The sequence below is a fragment of the Pecten maximus genome, chromosome 5 (genome assembly GCF_902652985.1).
Source record: "Pecten maximus chromosome 5, xPecMax1.1, whole genome shotgun sequence".
In the NCBI taxonomy this organism is placed as follows: Eukaryota; Metazoa; Mollusca; class Bivalvia; order Pectinida; family Pectinidae; genus Pecten; species Pecten maximus.
This window is the reverse complement of record NC_047019.1, coordinates 50,831,379-50,853,662: the sequence shown is the minus strand read 5'-3', so window position 1 is coordinate 50,853,662 and position 22,284 is coordinate 50,831,379. Positions and strand designations below refer to the sequence as shown.

Genomic DNA, 22,284 nt, shown 5'->3' with positions numbered 1-22,284 from the left:
AGCCGGCACCAATAACTTTATCGGTACAACTATGGAATGGTCATATTTTACATTTCACTGATACAAATCTTAGTTTTACATTAACGGAATATTGAATGCAGAGGTCTCAATTCCCACCAGACCCATAGAGAAATAACGAATTGGATAAGGTTGCCCTTGATTTGTTTAAATGTTTGCTGTCGTACCGACCCTGTCGTCGATCGTCTGTATATTCCCCTGGGGCTTACATGACGTTTTATTTACACATCCCATCCACAGCGGCGGTTTGTCATACAAATATGCGGTACCGGTATGGGTTCTGGCATGGAAGATGGTAAAGCTGAGTTCTTTATTACCTTGAGCCTAACGACTCATCGGTTCAAACAAATATATATAGAGAAATAAACAATACATAATAAGCGAATTCCACACACATACACATCATTCTCTAACATAGATATATTCTTGTTCTCATGGATAGCGTAGAGGTATATTTCTCGTTAAACTGTTTCATATTCGTTTCTGTTCTGATAACTAAAGGGGAGTGCCAATTTAGGTATTTGTCCCTATCGTGTTTGTCCCTATCGTGTTTGTCCCTATCGTGTTTGTCTCTATCGTGTTTGTCCCTATTGTGTTTGTCCCTGTCGTGTTTGTCCCTATCGTGTTTGTCCCTATCGTGTTTGTCCCTGTCGTGTTTGTTCCTATCGTGTTTGTCCCTATCGTGTTTGTCTCTATCGTGTTTGTCCCTATCGTGTTTGTCCCTATCGTGTTTGTCCCTGTCGTGTTTGTCCCTATCGTGTTTGTCCCTATCATGTTTGTCCCTATCGTGTTTGTCCCTATCGTGTTTGTCCCTATCGTATTTGTCCCTATCGTGTTTGTCCCTATCGTGTTTGTCCCTATCGTGTTTGTCCCTATCGTGTTTGTCCCTATCGTGTTTGTCCCTATCGTATTTGTCCCTATCGTGTTTGTCCCTATCGTGTTTGTCCCTATCGTGTTTGTCCCTATCGTGTTTGTCCCTATCATGTTTGTCCCTATCAGCGATACCTTTTATTTGTGTATATAAATACCTTTAGGTTAGGTGGTAATGATATGACATCATATTATGGTCAGGTCACAGACCATATCGATTGTCAGTGAAATGAGGAGTCAATTTCTGATTTCACAAATATTGACAAAATTGAACGATAATTTTTTAATCTTTCTCCATAATCATGATATATTGATATGTTGAAAATCAAACCAAAATATTTTTAATTGTTTGAAAGTTATTGCTCAGACAAGAATTGTTGTGTTTTGAGACACAAATAAAATATGTATTTGAGATTATTGGCATTTATAATATTGAGTCCCTGTGACCTCCTTTTTTACCAGCTACGTTCGAGACTGTTTGGTGGTATAGATCGTGTTGTAGGAGCTACGTTCGAGGCTGTTTGGTGTGATAGATCGTGTTGAAGGAGCTACGTTCGAGGCTGTTTGGTGGGATAGCTCGTGTTGAAGGAGCTACGTTCGAGGCTGTTTGGTGGGATAGATCGTGTTGAAGGAGCTACGTTCGAGGCTGTTTGGTGTGATAGCTGTGTTGAAGGAGCTACGTTCGAGGCTGTTTGGTGGGATAGCTCTGTTGAAGGAGCTACGTTCGAGGCTGTTTGGTGGGATAGCTCTGTTGAAGGAGCTACGTTCGAGGCTGTTTGGTGTGATAGCTGTGTTGAAGGAGCTACGTTCGAGGCTGTTTGGTGGGATAGCTCTGTTGAAGGAGCTACGTTCGAGGCTGTTTGGTGGTATAGATCGTGTTGAAGGAGCTACGTTCGAGGCTGTTTGGTGGGATAGATCGTGTTGAAGGAGCTACGTTCGAGACTGTTTGGTGTGATAGATCGTGTTGAAGGAGCTACGTTCGAGGCTGTTTGGTGTGATAGATCGTGTTGGAGGAGCTACGTTCGAGGCTGTTTGGTGGGATAGATCGTGTTGAAGGAGCTACGTTCGAGGCTGTTTGGTGTGATAGATCGTGTTGAAGGAGCTACGTTCGAGGCTGTTTGGTGGTATAGATCGTGTTGAAGGAGCTACGTTCGAGACTGTTTTGTGGAATAGATCGTGTTGGAGCTACGTTCGAGACTGTTTGGTGGGAAAGATCGTGTTGGAGCTTCGTTCGAGGCTGTTCTGGCAATCTTTTTATATGTACCCATATGTATTCGTATCCATAGCAACATGAATGAAAAATTGTAACAAATAACTAGATAATGTATGCAAGGATAGTATTACGCTTTTTATTAAAATTTATTTTCACACAAAAAAAATCAATATGATAGACAGATTCTGAATGGTCCGTCCTCAGACAGATACTGAATGGTCCGTCCTCAGACAGACACTGAATAGTCCGTCCTCAGACAGACACTGAATGGTCTCTCCTCAGACAGATTCTGAATGGTCTCTCCTCAGACAGATTCTGAATGGTCCGTCCTCAGACAGACACTGAATGGTCTCTCCTCAGACAGATACTGAATGGTCTCTCCTCAGACAGATACTGAATGGTCCGTCCTCAGACATATACTGAATGGTCCGTCCTCAGACAGATTCTGAATGGTCTCTCCTCAGACAGACACTGAATATTCAGTCCTCAGACAGATACTGAATGGTCCGTCCTCAGACAGACACTGAATAGTCCGTCCTCAGACATATACTGAATGGTCCGTCCTCAGACAGATACTGAATGGTCTCTCCTCAGACAGATACTGAATGGTCTCTCCTCAGACAGATACTGAATGGTCCGTCCTCAGATAGACACTGAATGTTCTCTCCTCAGACAGATACTGAATGGTCTCTCCTCAGACAGATACTGAATGGTCCGTCCTCAGACATATACTGAATGTTCTCTCCTCAGACAGATACTGAATGGTCTCTCCTCAGACAGATACTGAATGGTCCGTCCTCAGACAGACACTGAATGGTTCGTCCTCAGACAGACACTGAATGGTCTCTCCTCAGACAGATACTGAATGGTCCGTCCTCAGACATATACTGAATGGTCCGTCCTCAGACATATACTGAATGGTCTCTCCTCAGACAGATACTGAATGGTCTCTCCTCAGACAGATACTGAATGGTCCGTCCTCAGACAGACACTGAATGGTTCGTCCTCAGACAGATACTGAATGGTCCGTCCTCAGACAGACACTGAATGGTCTCTCCTCAGACAGACACTGAATGGTCTCTCCTCAGACAGACACTGAATGGTCTCTCCTCAGACAGACACTGAATGGTCCGTCCTCAGACAGATACTGAATGGTCTCTCCTCAGACAGATACTGAATGGTCTCTCCTCAGACAGACACTGAATGGTCTCTCCTCAGACATATACTGAATGGTCTCTCCTCAGACAGACACTGAATGGTCTCTCCTCAAACAGATACTGAATGGTCTCTCCTCAGACAGACACTGAATGGTCTCTCCTCAAACAGATACTGAATGGTCCGTCCTCAGACAGACACGGAATGGTCTCTCCTCAGACAGACACTGAATGGTCTCTCCTCAGACAGACACTGAATGGTCTATCCTCAGACAGATACTGAATGGTCTATCCTCAGACAGACACTGAATGGTCTCTCCTCAGACAGATACTGAATGGTCTCTCCTCAGACAGACTCTAAATGGTCTATCCTCAGACAGACACTGAATGGTCCGTCCTCAGACAGATTCTGAATGGTCTCTCCTCAGACATATACTGAATGGTCTCTCCTCAGACAGATACTGAATGGTCCGTCCTCAGACAGATACTGAATGGTCTGTCCTCAGACAGACACTGAATGGTCCGTCCTCAGACAGACACTGAATGGTCCGTCCTCAGACAGACACGGAATGGTCCGTCCTCAGACAGACACGGAATGGTCTCTCCTCAGACAGACACTGAATGGTCCGTCCTCAGACAGACACTGAATGGTCCGTCCTCAGACAGATACTGAATGGTCCGTCCTCAGACAGATACTGAATGGTCCGTCCTCAGACAGACACTGAATGGTCTCTCCTCAGACAGATACTGAATGGTCCGTCCTCAGACAGACACTGAATGGTTCCTCAGACATATACTGAATGGTCTCTCCTCAGACAGACACTGAATGGTCTCTCCTCAGACAGACACTGAATGGTCCGTCCTCAGACAGACACGGAATGGTCTCTCCTCAGACAGACTCTCATTCTGTAATAAGATCAGTCGGTTTGGTTTAGATATTAGGTGAAAATGGATTTCATTTCGAATATCTATTAGCTACATGCATAGTCTGTTCTCTTTGAGTAATGATTAATTTGACCCACTCTGAAAGTGGTTCTAATTTAGCGTACTCTCTTTTACAATGATCTGGCATTGTCTTCCACAGATTTAATTAATATCTTCAAAGGATGAGAGGAAACGCTCCATCATAAAATAGGCCTTGTCGCTATAAATGATGTACTGTATACTGTTTAGAACACCAGTTATACGCCTGTATTACGTGACGAGGAGAAACCTGATTACGGTGGAGGGAGTGTGTTTTACTGTTATTGTTTCATTTCCTTCAGCTAGGTACAGGTAACATTAGGTATAAGATAGGAAATCTGACTCATTGTGGTATCTTTCTTTCTAACAAGATGTGGGCAAATCACTAATAAAAACCACCTTCGACTACTAATGAAAAAACATGATGACATAATTCACCCGAGACAAAAGTGTCACAGCATGATAACATAATTCACCCCAGACGAAAATGTCACAACATGATAACATAATTCACCCGAGACAAAAGTGTCACAGCATGATAACATAATTCACCCCAGACGAAAATGTCACAACATGATAACATAATTCACCCGAGACAAAAGTGTCACAGCATGATAACATAATTCACCCGAGACAAAAGTGTCACAGCATGATAACATAATTCACCCGAGACAAAAGTGTCACAGCATGATAACATAATTCACCCGAGACAAAAGTGTCACAGCATGATAACATAATTCACCCGAGACGAAAGTGTCACAGCATGATAACATAATTCACCCGAGACAAAAATGTCACAACATGATGATATAATTCACCCGAGACGAAAATGTCACAACATGATAACATAATTCACCCGAGACAAAAATGTCACAACATGATGATATAATTCACCCGAGACAAAAGTGTCACAATATGATGATATAATTCACCCGAGACAAAATTGTCACAACATGATGATATAATTCACCCGAGACGAAAGTGTCACAACATGATGATATAATTCACCCGAGACGAAAGTGTCACAACATGATAACATAATTCACCCGAGACAAAAGTGTCACAACATGATGACATAATTCACCCGAGACAAAAGTGTCACAACATGATGATATAATTCACCCGAGACAAAAGTGTCACAACATGATAACATAATTCACCCGAGACAAAAGTGTCACAACATGATAACATAATTCACCCGAGACAAAAGCGTCACAGCATGATAACATAATTCACCCGAGACAAAAGTGTCACAACATGATGATATAATTCACCCGAGACAAAAGTGTCACAACATGATAACATAATTCACCCGAGACAAAAGTGTCACAACATGATAACATAATTCACCCGAGACAAAAGTGTCACAACATGATAATATAATTCACCCGAGACAAAAGTGTCCCAACATGATAACATAATTCACCCGAGACAAAAGTGCCACTCGCATAATCACATTATCGACAGGTGTGACGATTGTCGATAGTGCAGCAACGACTGCTGTCCGTCCGAACACATTTCTCTCATTTTACAAGTATTTTTTCTCCTAATCCGCCTTCGTTTGATCGGTTCTGAATTACAATTAACGTTTTGTGATTATGCCAGTATTCTCTGTTGCTTTTTTATTGGTTTTGAATTAGATTGACAGTTTTTTTTATTATGTCGGTACCCTTTTTGTTTTCTATAGGTTTTGAATTACATTTGTCTCCTATCAGTTTTGAATAATAATGACGGTTTGGTAATTATCTCAAAAATGATACAGATATGGCACTTTAAAGAATGTTTTCCTGCTTGATAATTATTAGCACAATTACAGCACGAGTTGCTGACTGCAATAGTTATGATGGATTTCTTATCTTACCATGAAGTCTTTTGAAGATATATTTGAAATGTGGGTGTTGGTATATATGTGAATGAAGGTGGCCGGTAAGGATTGGATGACAGTGTGTATGAGTTGAAGTAAAATGCAATGAGTATCAATTTGTGACTTGTCACTGACACCCCCTCCAGGTTCCAAGGTGGGTCACGTGGGAGTAATGTTTTATTCATAGTGACTTTATTGCACCACGGACCTCCTAAACCAATTAGCCTAGTAAACGTATCCATACTTACACTAGGTCTATAACGTACAGCCACGTGGAATATATGCCATCCAGGGCGATACTCAACTGTTTCCCAAACTTGGTCAATGCTCGTCCTCTCGTTACAATAAGCTATCTCAGTTTGAAATTGCCTTCTTTTACAGCTTTAATACTCTCGGCCCTAACTAAAAACAGTGAACGTGTTCCCCTCCTTGTTTGTATTCTTCAATGCTAAGCTAACCTTCTGCTTCACCATGCGGTTCTAAATATAGATTAATCTGTGTATCTAAAACGCTTCCTTCCCTAGTTTGTAAACATGTTGTTAAGGGAGGTAACTAAACTTTATTATTCATGTGGTATCTGTTGATCCGTGCTGCAGTGTTAATTGTGGCCATTTTTTGTTTAGCTTCATTGATATTATTTCTACAATATTATTGATGCTATATATTATACTATTTATGTATGCAGTCCATTATACCACCAAAGGGAGAGGGCTTATATAGGCTTTTGCCTGTTGCCCAATACCCATTGAATTGTAAACGCGAAGTCTGCTATCGAAAGGTTAGATCTGTTATGTAAACGCGAAGTCTGCTATCGAAAGGTTAGATTTGTTATGTAATGCCAAGTCTATTATCGACAGATTTCACTTGTCAACACGAAGTCTGTTATTGACAATTTTGTATGTGTTGTCTTTGTGGGACTAATCCGTGGATTAGGAAGCCTTTGGTTTGTGGGACTGATCAGTGGATTAGGAAGCCTTTGGTTTGTGGGACTGATCCGTGGATTAGGAAGCCTTTGGTTTGTGGGACTGATCCGTGGATTAGGAAGCCTTTGGTTTGTGGGACTAATCGATGGATTAGGAAGCCTTTGGTTTGGGGGACTGATCCGTGGATTAGAAAGCCTTTGGTTTGGGGGACTGATCCGTGGATTAGAAAGCCTTTGGTTTGGGGGAATGATCCGTGGATTAGAAAGCCTTTGGTTTGGGGGACTGATCCATGGATTAGGAAGCCTTTGGTTTGGGGGACTAATCCGTGGATTAGGAAGCCTTTGGTTGGGGGGACTAATCCGTGGATTAGACAGCCTTTGGTTTGGGGGACTGATCCGTGGATTAGGAAGCCTTTGGTTTGTGGGACTGATCCGTGGATTAGGAAGCCTTTGGTTTGTGGGACTGATCCGTGGATTAGGAAGCCTTTGGTTTGTGGGACTGATCCGTGGATTAGGAAGCCTTTGGTTTGTGGGACTAATCGATGGATTAGGAAGCCTTTGGTTTGGGGGACTGATCCGTGGATTAGAAAGCCTTTGGTTTGGGGGACTGATCCGTGGATTAGAAACCCTTTGGTTTGGGGGAATGATCCGTGGATTAGAAAGCCTTTGGTTTGGGGGACTGATCCATGGATTAGGAAGCCTTTGGTTTGGGGGACTAATCCGTGGATTAGGAAGCCTTTGGTTGGGGGGACTAATCCGTGGATTAGACAGCCTTTGGTTTGGGGGACTGATCCGTGGATTAGGAAGCCTTTGGTTTGGGGGACTAATCCGTGGATTAGACAGCCTTTGGTTGGGGGGACTGATCCGTGGATTAGGAAGCCTTTGGTTTGGGGGACTGATCCGTGGATTAGGAAGCCTTTGGTTTGGGGGACTAATCCGTGGATTAGACAGCCTTTGGTTGGGGGGACTGATCCGTGGATTAGGAAGCCTTTGGTTTGGGGGACTGATCCGTGGATTAGGAAGCCTTTGGTTTGGGGGACTGATCCGTGGATTAGGAAGCCTTTGGTTTGGGGGACTGATCCGTGGATTAGGAAGCCTTTGGTTTGGGGGACTGATCCGTGGATTCGGAAGCCTTTGGTTTGGGGGACTGATCCGTGGATTAGGAAGCCTTTGGTTTGGGTGACTGATCCGTGGATTAGGAAGCCTTTGGTTTGTGGGACTAATCCGTGGATGAGGAAGCCTTTGGTTTGGGGGACTGATCCGTGGATTAGGAAGCCTTTGGTTTGGGGGACTAATCCGTGGATTAGACAGCCTTTGGTTGGGGGGACTGATCCGTGGATTAGGAAGCCTTTGGTTTGGGGGACTGATCCGTGGATTAGGAAGCCTTTGGTTTGGGGGACTAATCCGTGGATTAGGAAGCCTTTGGTTTGGGGGACTGATCCGTGGATTAGGAAGCCTTTGGTTTGGGGGACTGATCCGTGGATTAGGAAGCCTTTGGTTTGGGGGACTGATCCGTGGATTAGGAAGCCTTTGGTTTGGGGGACTGATCCGTGGATTAGGAAGCCTTTGGTTTGGGTGACTGATCCGTGGATTAGGAAGCCTTTGGTTTGTGGGACTAATCCGTGGATGAGGAAGCCTTTGGTTTGGGGGACTGATCCGTGGATTAGGAAGCCTATCATTAGTATTATCTGTCCACTTATTGACGAGACAGTCGACATGTATTTGATGGTAAGTGCCTCGCTCTTTTATCTATATTTTACTTATTGTTTTGTGCTGTCGAGCCTTTTACGGTTGATCTCATTGTTTTGTATGCCGCCTTATGTTCCCGTTTGGTTTTGTTTATTTTGTTTAACGTCCTAATAACAGTCAGGGTCACTTAAGGACGTGCCATGTTTTGGAGGTGGAGTAAAGCCGGAGTGCCCGGAGAAAAAACAATCGGCCTACGGTCAGTACAGGACAACTGCTCGACGTGGGTTTCGAACTCGCGACCAAGATGTGGAGGGCTAGTGATAAAGTGTCAGGACACCTTAACTACTCGGCCACCACGGCCCCCTCTCCCGTGGCTCAGCTGTGGTTTGTCCCGCCTTTTGATCTAACAAAAAGGTTCGTGCTTCTGTACATCACCACTTTCTTATAGCGGGCTATTCCCGTTTACAGGTTAATGCTGTTCCACTCTGACGCGTCTGGACGCTCCACTATACAGATACACCCGTTTACAGGTTAATGCTGTTCCACTCTGACGCGTCTGGACGCTCCACTATACAGATATACCCGTTTACAGGTTAATGCTGTTCCACTCTGACGCGTCTGGACGCTCCACTGTACAGATATACCCGTTTACAGGTTAATGCTGTTCCACTCTGACGCGTCTGGACGCTCCACTATACAGATATACCCGTTTACAGGTTAATGCTGTTCCACTCTGACGCGTCTGGACGCTCCACTGTACAGATATACCCGTTTACAGGTTAATGCTGTTCCACTCTGACGCGTCTGGACGCTCCACTATACAGATATACATGTACCCGTATTTGTATTCAAAACACAACTCAAGACTCTTGTCCAAGTACTCACATTCAGAAAACAACTCTGACTTGTAATCATGAGATGGACCTATTTGATTTGATATACGAGGTTTATAAGAACAAGGGAGACTTTCCGTCTGATCAGATATCCAATTTCATGCGATCAATACCTAAAAAAACAGCTGATGAGTCTGACCCCTTGTTCACCTCTGAACTCGTTATCCAATCTCTGTTTAAGACATCATATATCACACTTTCGTGTCGGTGATCCTTAAATTACACAATTAACTTCAATAAATCTGATGATAATAAGAATCTGACATATTGCAGAACACAAAGCTATCTGATGATTATGACAGATAAGGACAGTTTAACGGCCAAATAGGTCTTACATTGACCAAGAGGAACTTTGGTGTGGCAGGTCTGTGGTATAGCGACCAAATCGGTCTTATATTGACAAAGAGGAACTTTGGTGTGGCAGTGCTGTGGTATAACGGCCGGTCTGGTCATTATAAGGACGTGACGGTTATACTCGTAAACTACCGCTGTAACAAATGTATGGCTATACGATAGCATCATTAAGTGATAACGTATATGCACATCACTGTCATACGTCTATAAAGTGACTGAAGCAGCAGTATTTGTAGTTCATGTGTTTATGGACTTCTAGGTTTGGGAAGCATGTTTTCACATATTTCTAAACCTTATCTTTGTACGTATGGTAAATGCCGTGAATCACATATTCTTAAGGCATTGGCTTTGTATATAATATGGTAAAATTACATTGACATTGCAAAATTCACTTGTATTAGAATTGACAGCAAACTCACATGACAATAGAACAGCATGCATGCTTTTGTGTACATAGGGGAATTATTTTAATGCTCAGTAGTAATATTATACATAATTATACACTATGTTCTCTATCAAAAGTACCATCATTATACACATGTCTATTTATAGTACCATCATTATACACATGTCTATTTATAGTACCATCATTATACACGAGTCTATTTATAGTACCATCATTATACACATGTCTATTTATAGTACCATCATTATACACATGTCTATTTATAATACCATCATTATACACATGTCTATTTATAGTACCATCATTATACACATGTCTATTTATAGTACCATCATTATACACATGTCTGTTTATAGTACCATCATTATACACATGTCTATTTATAGTACCATCATTATACACGAGTCTATTTATAGTACCATCATTATACACATGTCTATATATAGTACCATCATTATACACATGTCTATTTATAGTACCATCATTGTACACATGTCTATTTATAGTACCATCATTATACACATGTCTATTTATAGTACCATCATTGTACACATGTCTATTTATAGTACCATCATTGTACACATGTCTATTTATAGTACCATCATTGTACACATGTCTATTTATAGTACCATCATTATACACATGTCTATTTATAGTACCATCATTATATACATGTCTATTTATAGTACCATCATTATACACAAGTCTATTTATAGTACCATCATTATACACGTCTATAAATAGTACCATCATTATATACATGTCTATTTATAGTATCATCATTATATACATGTCTATTTATAGTACCATCATTATACACATGTGTATTTATAGTACCATCATTATACACATGTCTATTTATAGTACCATCATTATACACAAGTCTATCAAAAGTACCATCATTATACACAAGTCTATTTATAGTACCATCATTATACACAAGTCTATGTATAGTACCATCATTATACACAAGTCTATTTATAGTACCATCATTATACACATGTATATTTATAGTACCATCATTATACACATGTGTATTTATAGTACCATCATTATACACATGTGTATTTATAGTACCATCATTATACACATGTGTATTTATAGTACCGTCATTATACACATGTCTATTTATAGTACCATCATTATACACAAGTCTATTTATAGTACCATCATTATACACATGTCTATTTATAGTACCATCATTATACACAAGTCTATTTATAGTACCATCATTATACACATGTCTATTTATAGTTCCATCATTATACACATGTCTATTTATAGTACCATCATTATACACAAGTCTATTTATAGTACCATCATTATACACGTGTCTATTAAAAACCATCTTAATTCATGTTCGTGACGTATTTAGACAGTTATTATAGTTTACAACATATCTAATAATTTCAATGTCTTTTCTATAAATGTGCTAACTGTTCTAAGAAGAACAGTATTGCAAATTTGAAACATTCCTTTCATTTTCGAGGTGGTCGGGTGGTTATAATAATAAATTGGTATACATTTATTCCTCAGTACAGTAATCTATCTGTCGTTATAAATTAATAGATAATGACATTCGTCCCCAACATCTATGTTACAGAGAGGACTTACTGTACTTTCAATTTGAATAGAATATCTACCTATTTTTCCATAACCATATACTTACAAAACTGTAAATCAATCTTTTCAATTAGCGTGTTATTTTCAAATCCCCAAATATCCGCACCATATGTTAGAATTGGCAATACTATGGAGTCAAACAATTTTAATTGGATATCAATTGGTAAAAGAAAGGTTCTGATTTTTCTACGTACTGTAAATAATGCTTTTTGTGCCTGCTGAATTAGTCGTTCTTTCGCTTTGGTAAAATTGGCATTGTAGTTAAAGACAATTCAAAGATACATAAAACTATCTTCTGTTTCAAGTTCAACTCCCCCAAATAGAAAAGTCAACTGCACTCTGCCTTTTATTTTCGTAAATATCATATTGTTTTGTTTTCTGGGTGTTAACTGAGAACTTCCAATTTGAACAACGTAAGTCAAAAAAGTTAGAGGTCACCAGTTTGAGCCGTAGACGGCCAGAACATTTTTACCCATCTTGGATGAAATCATTCAGATGTTTTTATATCAACTTGTTTCGTATTGGTCTAATGTTAATCGACATCTGACAGAGAAAAAGAGTGTACATACTGTAGCTCAAATGGTTAAAGTGCCTCTCTAGAGTCCAAGATCCTTGATTGGAGTCCTTGTCTAGTCTTTCCATTTTTCCTCTGATGTTATATATGACACCTAGCTAATTACATGTATCAAGATGTGATCAGAAAGTGACATCAAGGTGCTCAATTGAATTTTCGGTTGTTTGGCGTCGACTGACAGAGCCGAAGAAAATGCATAATATTTGTTCCCTTGATACATTCAGTTGAGTGACATCGGCGCCCGGTGAATGACAGTAGCGCTCGCTGAGTGACAGTGGCGCCTGGTGAATGACAGTAGCGCCCGGTGAGTGACAGTGGCGCCTGGTGAATGACAGTGGCGCCTGGTGAGTGACAGTGGCGCCTGGTGAGTGACAGTAGCGCTCGCTGAGTGACAGTGGCGCCCGGTGAATGACAGTAGCGCTCGCTGAGTGACAGTGGCGCCCGGTGAATGAAAGTAGCGCTCGCTGAGTGACAGTAGCGCTCGCTGAGTGACAGTGGCGCCCGGTGAATGACAGTAGCGCTCGCTGAGTGACAGTGGCGCCCGGTGAATGAAAGTAGCGCTCGCTGAGTGACAGTGGCGCCTGGTGAATGACAGTGGCGCCTGGTGAGTGACAGTGGCGCCTGGTGAGTGACAGTGTCGCCCGGTGAATGACAGTGGCGCCTGGTGAGTGACAGTGGCGCCCGATAACATCACTTTATATGTAAAACATATACTTGAATTAACCCATTTCATTATGCAGTTCAAACATCAATCTATATGTAAATCGATGTTAATTTGATTCTGATATACATGCTAGTTTAGTACCATTATGTGTAAAGATACAGCGCTTTACTACAACAAATCTGCAGACATTAATAATGGATTACTTATCAGTGTACATATCTCAACTTTACTCTAAAGTGCCCACAATCTCATCAACAGTTTCGGATGTATCGTCTTTATGGTGTAGTAAGTAAATAAACATTCCTTAGATAACTTCTTAATATACTGACACTTATTCAACACATTTTGATATTGTTTTACATATAGAATGGTAGTGACACAATATACATTTACATATAAAATAGTGACACAATATACATTTACACATAGAATAGTGACACAATATACATTTACACATAAAATAGTGACACAATTTACACATAGAATAGTGACACAATATACATCTACACATAAAATAGTGACACAATATACATCTACACATAAAATAGTGACACATTATATATTTACACATAGAATAGTGACACAATATACATTTACACATAGAACAGTGACACACTATACATTTACACATAGAATAGTGACACATTATATATTTACACATAGAATAGTGACACAATATATATTTACACATAGAATAGTGACACATTATATATATACACATAAAATAGTGACACATTATATATTTACACATAGAACAGTGACACATTATATATTTACACAAGGAATTGTGACACAATATACATTTACACATAGAACAGTGACACACTATACATTTACACATAGAATAGTGACACATTATATATTTACACATAAAATAGTGACACACTATACATTTACACATAGAATAGTGACACAATATACATCTACACATAGAATAGTGACACAATATACATTTACACATAGAATAGTGACACAATATACATTTACACATAGAACAGTGACACAATATACATCTACACATAGAATAGTGACACATTATATATTTACACATAGAATAGTGACACATTATATATTTACACATAGAATAGTGACACAATATACATCTACACATAGAATAGTGACACAATATACATTTACACATAGAACAGTGACACAATATACATTTACACATAGAATAGTGACACAATATACATCTACACATAGAATAGTGACACAATATACATCTACACATAGAATAGTGACACAATATACATTTACACATAGAATAGTGACACAATATACATTTACACATAGAACAGTGACACAATATACATTTACACATAAAATAGTGACACACTATACATTTACACATAGAATAGTGACACAATATACATCTACACATAGAATAGTGACACAATATACATTTACACATAAAATAGTGACACACTATACATTTACACATAAAATAGTGACACACTACATGTATACATTTACACATAAAATAGTGACACACTATATATTTACACATAGAATAGTGACACAATATACATTTACACATATGGTTTTTTCTACAATGATAAATAAGATAACTTGCTTGATTGAATTAACTTTTGGATATACAATGTATCTTAATACATTTGAATTGATATGGTAAGGTTTGGGTTTCCAAACAAGATTCTTTCTCATTTCAACCAACATTTAAAAAGTTTAAATTTTTTGATAAGACTATCTCGTTCATTTCTCAGAAAGACGACATTTCTAAAGTAGACATTCCCACAAGGGTTATTCCAAGGTTTACCCTCAACTGATCATAATCAAGGAGCTACTGTACACTGGTGTCTCAGCCTTGTATGCTAAATATTCATCTCACCAACCCCACACTATATAGGTAGGGGAGACTTTAAATCTGACTTTAACGAGGATATAAATAAATCTAATGTAGGTAGTGAACGCGCGGAATCATTTAAGGCATTCCGACTGTGAAGAGTAGATGGTAAAAAGTGGGTAAGAGAGAGTCTACATGGTGGGATCCTGTAGTTATCATTGTTTGGCAGGCATGGGGATTGTTTTCACCACTGATAGGTGGAAGTGGATGATTTAGGAAGTCTGGAGTTAATTTGTTTTGCATCTTATATAGCAGTTGTAGCTTTCTACGTTTTCTACGGCTAGCAAGAAGTTTGTATCATTACACACACCATCAATACGGGTATAGGATGGAAGGTCGATAATTGTACGGATAGCTTTTCTTTGCGTCTTTTCTAGCATTTCTTGTATAAAAAGAGATTAAGAAGTTTTCAATCAAATACAAGAGATCGTGGTCGAAGTTTTCTACGAACCTTTCTGACTTCAAATCAGCAGCCATTACTAGGTGTTTCTATGTATCAGACTGATAACGTGTGTATGTACCAGACTGACAACGTCTGTATGTACCAGACTGATAACGTGTGTATGTACCAGACTGACAACGTGTGTATGTACCAGACTGATAACGTCTCTATGTACCAGACTGATAACGTGTGTATGTACCAGACTGATAACGTGTGTATGTACCAGACTGATAACGTGTGTATGTACCAGACTGATAACGTGTGTATGTACCAGACTGATAACGTCTCTATGTACCAGACTGATAACGTCTGTATGTACCAGACTGATAACGTGTGTATGTACCAGACTGATAACGTCTCTATGTACCAGACTGATAACGTGTGTATGTACCAGACTGATAACGTGTGTATGTACCAGACTGATAACGTGTGTATGTACCAGACTGATAACGTGTGTATGTACCAGACTGATAACGTGTGTATGTACCAGACTGATAACGTGTGTATGTACCAGACTGATAACGTGTGTATGTACCAGACTGATAACGTGTGTATGTACCAGACTGATAACGTGTGTATGTACCAGTCTGATAACGTGTGTATGTACCAGACTGATAACGTGTGTATGTACCAGACTGATAACGTCTGTATGTACCAGTCTGATAACGTGTGTATGTACCAGACTGATAACGTGTGTATGTACCAGACTGATAACGTGTGTATGTAGCAGACTGATAACGTGTGTATGTACCAGACTGATAACGTGTGTATGTACCAGACTGATAACGTGTGTATGTACCAGACTGATAACGTCTGTATGTACCTGACTGATAACGTCTCTATGTACCAGACTGAAAAATTCTGTATGTACCAAACTGATAACGTGTGTATGTACCAGACTGATAACGTGTGTATGTACCAGACTGATAACGTCTGTATGTACCAGACTGATAACGTCTGTATGTACCAGACTGATAACGTCTCTATGTACCAGACTGAAAAATTCTGTATGTACCAAACTGATAACGTGTGTATGTACCAGACTGATAACGTGTGTATGTACCAGACTGATAACGTGTGTATGTACCAGACTGATAACGTGTGTATGTACCAGACTGATAACGTGTGTATGTACCAGACTGATAACGTGTGTATGTACCAGACTGATAACGTGTGTATGTACCAGACTGATAACGTGTGTATGTACCAGACTGATAACGTGTGTATGTACCAGACTGACAACGTGTGTATGTACCAGACTGACAACGTGTGTATGTACCAGACTGATAACGTCTGTATGTACCAGTCTGATAACGTGTGTATGTACCAGACTGATAACGTCTGTATGTACCAGACTGATAACGTGTGTATGTACCAGACTGATAACGTGTGTATGTACCAGACTGATAACGTGTGTATGTAGCAGACTGATAACGTGTGTATGTACCAGACTGATAACGTCTGTATGTACCTGACTGATAACGTCTCTATGTACCAGACTGAAAAATTCTGTATGTACCAAACTGATAACGTGTGTATGTACCAGACTGATAACGTGTGTATGTACCAGACTGATAACGTCTGTATGTACCAGACTGATAACGTCTGTATGTACCAGACTGATAACGTCTCTATGTACCAGACTGAAAAATTCTGTATGTACCAAACTGATAACGTGTGTATGTACCAGACTGATAACGTGTGTATGTACCAGACTGATAACGTGTGTATGTACCAGACTGATAACGTGTGTATGTACCAGACTGATAACGTGTGTATGTACCAGACTGATAACGTGTGTATGTACCAGACTGATAACGTGTGTATGTACCAGACTGAAAACGTGTGTATGTACCAGACTGACAACGTGTGTATGTACCAGACTGACAACGTGTGTATGTAACAGACTGATAACGTCTCTATGTACCAGACTGATAACGTGTGTATGTACCAGACTGATAACGTATGTATGTACCAGACTGATAACGTGTGTATGTACCAGACTGAAAACGTCTCTATGTACCAGACTGATAACGTGTGTATGTACCAGACTGATAACGTCTCTACGTACCAGACTGATAACGTGTGTATGTACCAGACTGATAACGTCTGTATGTACCAGACTGATAACGTCTGTATGTACCAGACTGATAACGTGTGTATGTACCTGTCTGATAACGTGTGTATGTACCAGACTGATAACGTCTCTATGTACCAGACTGATAACGTGTGTATGTACCAGACTGATAACGTGTGTATGTACCAGACTGATAACGTGTGTATGTACCAGACTGATAACGTGTGTATGTACCAGACTGATAACGTGTCTATGTACCAGACTGATAATGTGTGTATGTACCAGACTGATAACGTGTCTATGTACCAGACTGATAACGTGTGTATGTACCAGTCTGATAACGTGTGTATGTACCAGACTGATAACGTGTGTATGTACCAGACTGATAACGTGTGTATGTACCAGACTGATAACGTGTGTATGTACCAGACTGATAACGTGTGTATGTACCAGACTGATAACGTGTGTATGTACCAGACTGATAACGTGTGTATGTACCAGACTGATAACGTGTGTATGTACCAGTCTGATAACGTGTGTATGTACCAGACTGATAACGTGTGTATGTACCAGACTGATAACGTGTGTATGTACCAGACTGATAACGTGTGTATTTACCAGACTGATAACGTGTGTATATACCAGACTGATAACGTGTGTATGTACCAGACTGATAACGTGTGTATGTACCAGACTGATAACGTGTGTATGTACCAGACTGATAACGTCTGTATGTACCTGACTGATAACGTCTCTATGTACCAGACTGAAAAATTCTGTATGTACCAAACTGATAACGTGTGTATGTACCAGACTGATAACGTGTGTATGTACCAGACTGATAACGTGTGTATGTACCAGACTGATAACGTGTGTATGTACCAGACTGATAACGTCTCTATGTACCAGACTGATAACGTGTGTATGTACCAGACTGATAACGTGTGTATGTACCAGACTGATAACGTCTCTATGTACCAGACTGATAACGTCTGTATGTACCAGACTGATAACGTGTGTATGTACCAGACTGATAACGTCTCTATGTACCAGACTGATAACGTGTGTATGTACCAGACTGATAACGTGTGTATGTACCAGACTGATAACGTGTGTATGTACCAGACTGATAACGTGTGTATGTACCAGACTGATAACGTGTGTATGTACCAGATTGATAACGTGTGTATGTACCAGACTGATAACGTGTGTATGTACCAGACTGATAACGTGTGTATGTACCAGACTGATAACGTGTGTATGTACCAGACTGATAACGTCTGTATGTACCAGTCTGATAACGTGTGTATGTACCAGACTGATAACGTGTGTATGTACCAGACTGATAACGTGTGTATGTACCAGTCTGATAACGTGTGTATGTACCAGACTGATAACGTGTGTATGTACCAGACTGATAACGTGTGTATGTACCAGACTGATAACGTCTGTATGTACCAGACTGATACCGTCTCTATGTACCAGACTGATAACGTCTCTATGTATCTTTACATACAAAATGTCGTTCTTCCTCTGTTACATACAATATCTTAGTTCCTATAGTTTTACTAGTTGTACGCTGAACTGATCGAGCTTAAGTGAAGATGTCTATTGCCAAGCTGTTTATCGCGGATTTACTGAACCAGTGTTACATTATAATTGTCAAGAAAAAAAGCATAGCCCTCCGACTAAAGTATAGGTGGTGTGAATTAAACAACATATCCCTCCGACTAAAGTAAAAGTAACGTGAATTAAACAACATATCCCTCCGACTAAAGTATAGGTAGTGTGAATTAAACAACATATCCCTCCGACTAAAGTATAGGTGATGTGAATTAAACAACATATCCCTCCGACTAAAGTATAGGTAACGTGAATTAAACAACATATCCCTCCGACTAAAGTATAGGTAGTGTGAATTAAACAACATATCCCTCCGACTAAAGTATAGGTAGTGTGAATTAAACAACATATCCCTCCGACTAAAGTATAGGTGATGTGAATTAAACAACATATCCCTCCGACTAAAGTATAGGTGATGTGAATTAAACAACATATCCCTCCGACTAAAGTATAGGTGATGTGAATTAAACAACATATCCCTCCGACAAAAGTATAGGTAGTGTGAATTAAACAACATATCCCTCCGACTAAAGTATAGGTGATGTGAATTAAACAACATATCCCTCCGACTAAAGTATAGGTGATGTGAATTAAACAACATATCCCTCCGACTAAAGTATAGGTGATGTGAATTAAACAACATATCCCTCCGACTAAAGTATAGGTAGTGTGAATTAAACAACATATCCCTCCGACTAAAGTATAGGTAGTGTGAATTAAACAACATATCCCTCCGACTAAAGTATAGGTAGTGTGAATTAAACAACATATCCCTCCGACTAAAGTATAGGTGATGTGAATTAAACAACATATCCCTCCCACTAAAGTATAGGTAACGTGAATTAAACAACATATCCCTCCGACTAAAGTATAGGTAACGTGAATTAAACAACATATCCCTCCGACTTAAGCATAGGTAGTGTGAATTAAACAACATATCCTTCCGACTAAAGTATAGGTAGTGTGAATTAAACAACATATCCCTCCCACTAAAGTATAGGTAGTGTGAGTTAAACAACATATCCCTCCCACTAAAGTATAGGTAGTGTGAATTAAACAACATATCCCTCCGACTAAAGTATAGGTAGTGTGAATTAAACAACATATCCCTCCCACTAAAGTATAGGTAGTGTGAATTAAACAACATATCCCTCCCACTAAAGTATAGGTAGTGTGAATTAAACAACATATCCCTCCGACTAAAGTATAGGTGGTGTGAATTAAACAACATATCCCTCCGACTAAAGTATAGGTAGTGTGAATTAAACAACATATCCCTCCGGCTAAAGTATAGGTGATGTGAATTAAACAACATATCCCTCCGACTAAAGTATAGGTAGTGTGAATTAAACAACATATCCCTCCGACTAAAGTATAGGTGATGTGAATTAAACAACATATCCCTCCGACTAAAGTATAGGTAGTGTGAATTAAACAACATATCCCTCCGACTAAAGTATAGGTAGTGTGAATTAAACAACATATCCCTCCGACTAAAGTATAGGTGATGTGAATTAAACAACATATCCCTCCGACTAAGTATCGGTGGCGTGAATTAAACAACATATCCCTCCGACTAAAGTATAGGTAGTGTGAATTAAACAACATATCCCTCCGGCTAAAGTATAGGTGATGTGAATTAAACGACGAGAAGTATCAGTAAACACACTCCGTCTCCCTTTGGAGCCTCTTCTTCAGGAATCGTCTCTTCTACAGCCATTGTCTGTTGTCCTCGATGCCTTTAAGTCATAGTCTATGTAATTCGATACCTTTTCGTTTTCCCTATTATATGTATGTGCTATTATATTGTAATTAGTAGTACTATTTGTTTGTACTAATCTGTGTCTTGTTCTGACTTTTAAATGTCGTCTGCCCAAGCCCTTGCGTGATTATCATTTTTTTGGCGGAGAAATGTAGATGTTACTCTTATCATAACAAAACTTCTACTGAACGGTGCCGAACATTTTCTTTCTCTCCCCCCTACTGTCAATTCTACGCCAAATAGACTCTCACACATATTAGACAAACAGCGTGATGGACTTATCCCACTTTACATATATAACATATTATCTCATTAAATCGCAAATACCTGCTAGTTATGCATAACGACACACCCTAATGTAAGCTGCCGAGAACAGTTTGTACCTTCTGTCTGCAGAGAGAACAGTTTGTACCTCTCGTCTGCAGACAGAATAATTGTACCTCCGGTCTGCATAGAGAACAGTTCGTACCTCCGGTCTTTAGAACTGTTTGTACTTCCGGTCTGCAGAGAGAACAGTTTGTACCTCCGGTCTGCAGTGAGAGCAGTTTGTACTTCCGGTCTGCAGTGAGAACAGTTTGTACCTCCGGTCTGCAGTGAGAACAGTTTGTACTTCCGATCTGCAGAGTGAACAGTTTGTACCTCCGGTCTGCAGTGAGACTAGTTTGTACTTCCTGTCTGCAGTGAGAATAGTTTGCACTTCCGGTCTGCAGTGAGAATGATTTGTACTTCAGGTCTGCAGTGAGAATAGTTTGTACTTTCGGTCTGCAGTGAGAATAATGTGTACTTCCGGTCTGCAGAGAGAATAGTTTGTACTTCAGGTCTGCAGAGAAAACAGGTTGTACTTAAGGTCTGCAGAGAGAACAGTTTGTACTTCCGGTCAGTCTGCAGAGAGAACAGTTTGTACTTCCAGTCTGCAGAGAGAACAGTTTGTACTTCCGGTTCTCAGCGAGAACAGTTTGTACTTCCGGTTCTCAGCGAGAACAGTTTGAACTTCCGGTTCTCAACGAGAACAGTTTGTACTTCCGGTTCTCAGCGAGAACAGTTTGTACTTCCGGTCAGCAGAGAGAACAGTTTGTACTTCCAGTCTGCAGAGAAAACAGTTTGTACTTCCGGTCAGTTTGCAGAGAGAGCGGTTTGTAGTTCCGGTCAGTCTGCAGAGAGTGCAGTTAGTACTTCCAGTCTGCAGAGAAAACAGATTGTACTTCCGGTCTGCGGGGAGAACAGTTTGTTCTTCAGGTCTGCAGAGAACATTTTGTACTTCCTGTCAGTTTACAGTGAGGACAGTTTGTACCTCCGGCCTGCAGTGACA

General features: G+C 40.0%; 1 protein-coding gene across 1 annotated transcript; it reads right to left on the bottom strand.

Moving 5' to 3' along the window:
* Window positions 1-1,479: 1,479 nt before the first annotated feature.
* Window positions 1,480-20,933, bottom strand: LOC117328523 (proline-rich extensin-like protein EPR1). Its single transcript, XM_033886058.1, has 3 exons — window positions 20,883-20,933; window positions 6,947-8,699; window positions 1,480-1,787 (listed from the first exon to the last, which is right to left on the bottom strand). Exons 1-3 carry the CDS (start codon window positions 20,931-20,933, stop codon window positions 1,480-1,482), a joined length of 2,112 nt encoding a protein of 703 aa, XP_033741949.1.
* Window positions 20,934-22,284: the final 1,351 nt, after the last annotated feature.